The 6585-nt window shown below is 33.3% G+C and overlaps 1 protein-coding gene across 1 annotated transcript; it reads left to right on the top strand.

Moving 5' to 3' along the window:
• Nucleotides 688-5692, top strand: LOC109357954. The gene is made up of 6 exons (XM_019602011.1): nt 688-875; nt 1429-1689; nt 2207-2415; nt 4703-5001; nt 5228-5290; nt 5534-5692. Exons 1-6 carry the CDS (start codon nt 688-690, stop codon nt 5690-5692), a joined length of 1179 nt encoding a protein of 392 aa, XP_019457556.1.

The following is a 6585-nucleotide window of genomic DNA, read 5'->3' as shown; positions in this document are numbered from 1 at the left end:
TTATAATTTTAATGGCTAAATGATATAATTTATTTCCTAATATGAATAGATATCTTATTCTATTGATTATAACTAAAAGTATCCAAAAAAAACTCTGCCAAATACATTTGTCCTTCATTCTAGATCACTAGTCCAAACATAAAAAAAATCAATTTTATTCAGATTTTGCATCTTCAATCAAAAGTCTATCGACCCCAAAACTAAAAAAGTAGTAGGTAGGTATTCAACAAGCTATACTTCAACAGTAAATAAATCTTCATTCTTATATTATTTTATAACTTATTACAATTCTCAATGAAATAAGAACATTTGTTTTTTCTCACAATAGTAAGCCTCGTCTTTATTCTTATTTGGGTCCCACAATATCTACATTTTTTTTCATAACGTCTACCTCTTCCTCACTTTCATTGGTCAAGAACAACTAAGAAATGTTCTTATTTAAGAACAAAATTCAGAAAATAAGAACGACACAATGAAGAATAGAGTAAGAATATTCTTAGTTCGTTAAGAATAACCATGTAGTTGCTCTAATCAGAAACAAAAAAAATAAAAGTTAGGGATAATATAAGTAAAATATATCTTTTGGATTTGATTTTTCGAATGACAAGGAAAATTGGTTCGTTGGTTTGTTATGGGAAGGAAGAGGATTAACAATATTGTTATCAATCATCATTGTTGTATTCCATGATGTTAAAATATGAAGATCATGGCAGGCCAAAGTTGGATCAAGACAGTTGCATCAAGGTTGATCAAGATGAACAAGTTCAGAATTGCATCAAGTTTGTGTCTGATCGAGGAACTCATGTCCATGTCTCAGTCAACTGCACAAATCATGATTGGGGCAGTTTGGACTCCGACTATGCAAACATGATCAAGTTGGTTGGTGTGCCTTGTCCTACAGTTCACTTAGGCATTTCATCAAAGAGTTGTTGATGTTGCAGCCAGATTATTTCCACGTCAAGCAACCATGGAATCACATGAATAAATTGTTTTTGTTTTGTTATTTTTGAAGTGTATTTGTTTGTTAATCAGTTAGTTATGTTAGTTGATGGTTAGTTTTAGGATGGTGGCATTTTCTCACCACTTTGCTATATATATTGTAATCTTTTATCTTATGGTATCAATGAGAAATATAATTCATTATGTTTCACTCCTTTATTCTTTCTGCTTTACTCTCTCTTCAATTCTTTGTTCATCTTTTCCATCAATTATTTCTCACATGGGTTATCAAGTTGTATTATGGTATCAGAGCATCAATTGATGCTCTGTTGTGCATATACACTTTTATACCTTCTCCCTTACTACCCATGTCTACCAAACACTTTTCCTCATCTAATTCAAAATGGCTAACACAATAGTTGTCGTAAATCCCTTCACTGATCCATTCAGTCCATATTACATGCATTCTAATGAGAGTCCATGATGCAGCTTGGTGAAGGAATACCTAACAAGAGCAAACTATCACTCTTGGTTTAGGGACATATTGATGGCACTAAAGACGAAAAACAAACTGCAGTTTATTGATGGAAGCTTGCCTAAATCAAATCTTGAAGATCCTAACTTTGGAGTTTGGGATAGATGTAATACCATAGTGATGTCTTCTATTAAACACTCACTAGATCGCTCCATTTGCCAAAGTGTGCACTGGCTTAAAACTACCTATGATATATGGAAGGACCTCAAAGAGAGGTATTACAAAGGTTTATATTTCATATGTGATTTGCAAGAACAATTTATACTAGTAGGCAAGGATGTCAATCCATAGATAAATACTACAATCACTTAAAGGGTCTTTGGCAAGAATTAGATAATTTTATGTCATTTACCTCATGCACTTGCAAAAGCAAATCATATAGGAAAGAAGATTATGTAATCAGATTTCTAAAGGGACTTAATGAGCAATATTCAGGTGTAAGATCCCAAATAATGCTCATAGATCCCATTCCTGACATAAATAAGGCTTTTTCTTGCTTATGCAACAAGAAAGACAACTTGCTCTCCCTCTTGATGAAACAAAAATATTCACAAGCACAATTGATAACTCAGCTGCAAGAGGAATGTATAGAGGAAGAGGTTTTAGAGGAGGAAATAATCAAAAAGGACCAGCCATGATCTCTGGTCCTAATGGTACAAGAGGAAGATGAATGAATTCACAGATCTGCACATTCTGCAATAAGATGGAACACATTGTTGACATATATTATAGAAAGTATGGATTCCCACCTCATTACAAGTTTAACAATAATGTGAATAATGTAACAAGTTTTGGTGACAATGACATGACCAATGTACCTGCTGAAGAAGAAAATATTATTGGCTTTATACTTTATCAACACAAAGCCATCTTGGATATGCTGAAGGAACCTTCAAGCCACACAAATAGCCAAATCAATATTATGTCCTTGGCTGACCCAGGTAAGCAAAAGTTTCTAGGTAACATTCTTAACCAATCTAAGAATTTGAGAGTTCAAGATCGGATCATTGATACAGGAGCAACAGATCACATCTGTCACTCCTTATCAAGATATCAAGCATTCAAGAAAATTAATCATATTATCATCAAGATGCCTGATGGAAGTGAAATTACTACTATATTTGGAACAATCATGTTTTCCAATGATTTCTACTTAATATATGTGTTTTATATTCCTAAGTTTTCCTTCAATCTTATGTATGTTTCTAAGCTTACCAAGAACCTCCATTGTTCTCTTATTTTTTGTGAAAATAATTGAAAAATACAAGAGGAAATCACATTGAGGATGATTGGTGTAGCTGAAGAAAAAGGAGGATTATATACCCTTAACTATGAAACCTTATCATCACTGCCTAATCATTTTGCAAATGTTGTGAACAATATAAGTAAATATGTATGATATAAGAGACTTGGACATCCATCTAAAGAAAAAAATTTGTTCTTAATAAGGAGTTTCCTTTCATACACTGTAATTTTGAAAGTGAACCATGTGATGCATGCTACTTTGCCAAACAAAAAAACTTACCTTTCACAACAACACTAGCAAATATGAGTTCATATTTGATATTATTCATGTTGATATAGGGGGGCTTGTTTCGAACCCTTCTACATTAGGGCATAGATACTTCTTAACCATAGTAGATGATAAATCTAGACATACATGGTTGTTCTTTATGGAGAAAAAATAATCTAAAACTGCTATTTTTATGAAATCTTTTGTTACTCTTATAGAAATTCAATTTGGACATGTTATAAAGTGTATAAGGTCTGATAATGGTGTGGAATACAAAATGAATGAGTTCTACAATTCAAAGGGCATCCTAAATCAGACTAGTTGTGTTGATACTCCACAATAAAATGGTGTTGTGAAGAGAAAACATCAACACATTCTTGGTGTAGAAAGAGCCTCGATGTTCTAATCTTCCATGCCTAAGTTTTTCTAGAACTATGCCACTACTCATGCTGTATTTCTAATAAACAGACAATCTTCTAGTGTCTTCCAAAACAAGTCACCATATCAAGTTCTCTTCAATCATGACCCTAATCTTCTTAATTTAAATTTTTTGGATGTTTATGTGTATACTATGGTGAAAAATGGAAGAAAATTTGATCCTAGAGTTAGGAAGTATAGTTTCTTAGGCTTCAAACAAGGGGTAAAGGGTTATGTGCTTTATGACTTAGAAACAAAGGAAACTTTCATCTCCAGAAATGTTGTATTTTATGAATTAGTGTTTCCTTTCTCTAAGCATGATGAATTAGATAAGAATAGTTATGATGAATCCATACCTACTGATTCCTTTAATCAAGGTGATCACTATCTTGATCACCAACTTCATGATAGCACCCCCAATTCTTAGATGCATCAATCTGAGCTTACTGATCATACTAATGAGTCTGATCAAACCATTGAGGACATTCCAAAATAAGAACAAAATGAGGCTATTAGAATCTCTAATAGGCAAAGGAGACCTCTTAGATATCTAGAGGATTATCATTGTACTTTAATGAACTCTTTTACCCTTGATGTTTCTACTCAGGCCAAATATCCTTTCTCATATGTTTTGTCTTATGAAAATCTGTTTGATCCATACATAAGATTTATCCTTAATATATCCTCTACTATTGAGCCTAGTAGCTACAATGAGGCCATACAACATCAACATTGGATTGATGCCATGAGAGAAGAATTACAAGCCTTGAACAAAAATGAGACTTGGATTATAATAGACCTCCCCAAAGAGAAGAAATCCATAGGGTGTAAGTGGATCTTTAAGGTCAAACACAATCTTGATGGGTCTATTGATAGATATAAGGCCAAATTGGTGGCAAAAGGATACACTCAAATAACAGAGATTGACTACCTTGACACTTTCAACCCTATAGCAAAAATGAGTACCATAAGAGTTATTCTAGCCTTAGCTTATATTAAAAACTAACATCTTCATCAGCTGGATATTAACCCATCTTTCCTTCATAGTGACTTGCTTGATCAAGTCTACACGAAAATCCCTCAAGGTCTTGAAGTTGTTAACAAATCCAAAGTCTGTAAACGTCAAAAATCCTTGTATGGATTGAAACAAGCTAGTAGACAATGAAATGTAAAACTAAGTGTTGTTCTAATACAAAATGGCTACACTCAATCTAAGTCAGATCATTCTCTATTTGTCAAATATTATCACCATTCCTTCACTATTATTCTTGTTTATGTTGATGACCTTGTTTTAGCAGGGAGTGATTTGATAGAAATTCAGTTTGTCAAACAACTTCTTGATAAGAAGTTTAGTATTACAGATATTGGAAATATGAAATACTTCCTTGGGATGGAAGTTGTCACGACAAAAGGAGGCATTAGTCTCTTCCAGAGAAAATACACTATTGATCTTCTCCAGGATGCAGGGTTACTTGCAGCCAAGTCTGCTTCAACATCAATGGACAATACCATAAAGCTTCCCAATCCCACTGCCTATAGAAGGTTATCAGGTAGACTCATCTACCTCACTCATACTAGACCTACCATTTCTTATGATGTGAGTCACCTAAGCCAGTTCATATCCAAACCCACCATAGAGCACTACAATGAAGGGCTAAGAATACTTAGATACCTTAAAATACCCCTGGAAAAGGATTGTTCTTTTCAGCAAAAATGATATTAGCCTTAAGGGTTTTATTGACTCTAATTGGGGGCTTGCATTGACACTAGAAGATCTATAACAGATTATTGTTTCTTTATTGGTGAAACTTGTATCATGGAAGAGCAAAAGGCAGATGATTGTTTCAAGATCCTTTACTGAGGCTGAATATAGAGCCCTTGCTCATGTAGGTTGTGAAGCACAATGGTTGCTATATCTTTTCAGTGATTTGTTTGTTTTGCATACTAATCCCATTACTTTGTATTGTGACAATCAATCAATATTTTATATTGTTGTCAACCCAGTGTTTCATGAGAGGACAAAACACATTGAAATGGATTGCCATTTTATTACAGAAAAAGTTATAAATGGTGTAGTTCATTTGATGTCTATTTGTACTAATTTTCAAATTGCATATACTTTTACTAAGGCCCTTGCACCTGCCAAATTTTGTCATCTCTCATCTAAGCTTGGACTTTGTGACATACATAGTCCAGCTTGCGAAGGGGTGTCAAAATATGAAGATCATGGCAGACCAAAGTTGGATCAAGACAATTGTGCTAAGGTTGATCAAGATGAACAAGTTTAGAATTGCATCAAGTTTGTGTCTGGCCGAGGAACTCATGTCCATGTCTCAGCCAACTGCACAAATCATGACATAGGCAGTTTGGACTCTAATCCTGAAAACATGATCAAGTTGGCTAGTGTGCATTGTCCTATAGTTCACTTAGGCATTTCATCAAACAGTTATTTCTGTTGCAGCCAAATTACTTCCACGTTAAGCAATCGTGGAATCAAGTGAATAAATTGTTTTTGTTTTGATATTTTTGAAGTGTATTTATTTGTTAATCAATTAGTTATGTTAGTTGAGGGTTAGTTTTAGGAAGGTGGTATACATTATCATTGTATACCTATTAAATCATTTTACTTATGTATTTGAGCAGGTTTAAATCATTCAAACAAATACACAGGGTAACATGCGTGTTCTAAACCTTACTGATACACGAATAACATATATATTCTTAACCACGCGATCAAAAGAATATTATTCTCTGAGTATGCATGAGTAACTTGCTAGTTAGAAAAAAAAATTGGGGTCAAAATTCAGCGGCACAATGATGTAAATTCACAGACACACAAGTAAAGGAAAAATTGAGTTTCTCAGAAGAACTACTTGAAGAAAATCTGATAGTGTTAAAACACAGCAAATTTCTATCCAAGCAATAAATTAATCTAAGTATCGGTCCTAGCAATAAATTTAAGAGGATAAAAATGGCTGGAATATTGGATAGCTTTTCAATGACAAGATTATAAATTTATACTACTCCTTATTTGTTTCAAAATATATATTGCAAAAGAATTCTTACTTTTAGCTTTGCATAAAAAAATCTTAATTTTAGTTTTCTATTTTTAGATTTGTATGATTTATTTCAAGTGTAGTATTTAATTTGGGCCAGTTGTGACCCTTGTTACCAATATCTA

This window comes from Lupinus angustifolius, chromosome LG10 (assembly GCF_001865875.1).
Source record: "Lupinus angustifolius cultivar Tanjil chromosome LG10, LupAngTanjil_v1.0, whole genome shotgun sequence".
NCBI classification, from domain to species: Eukaryota; Viridiplantae; Streptophyta; class Magnoliopsida; order Fabales; family Fabaceae; genus Lupinus; species Lupinus angustifolius.
The sequence above is the reverse complement of the archived record's forward strand: the minus strand, read 5'-3'. Positions and strand labels throughout refer to the sequence as shown.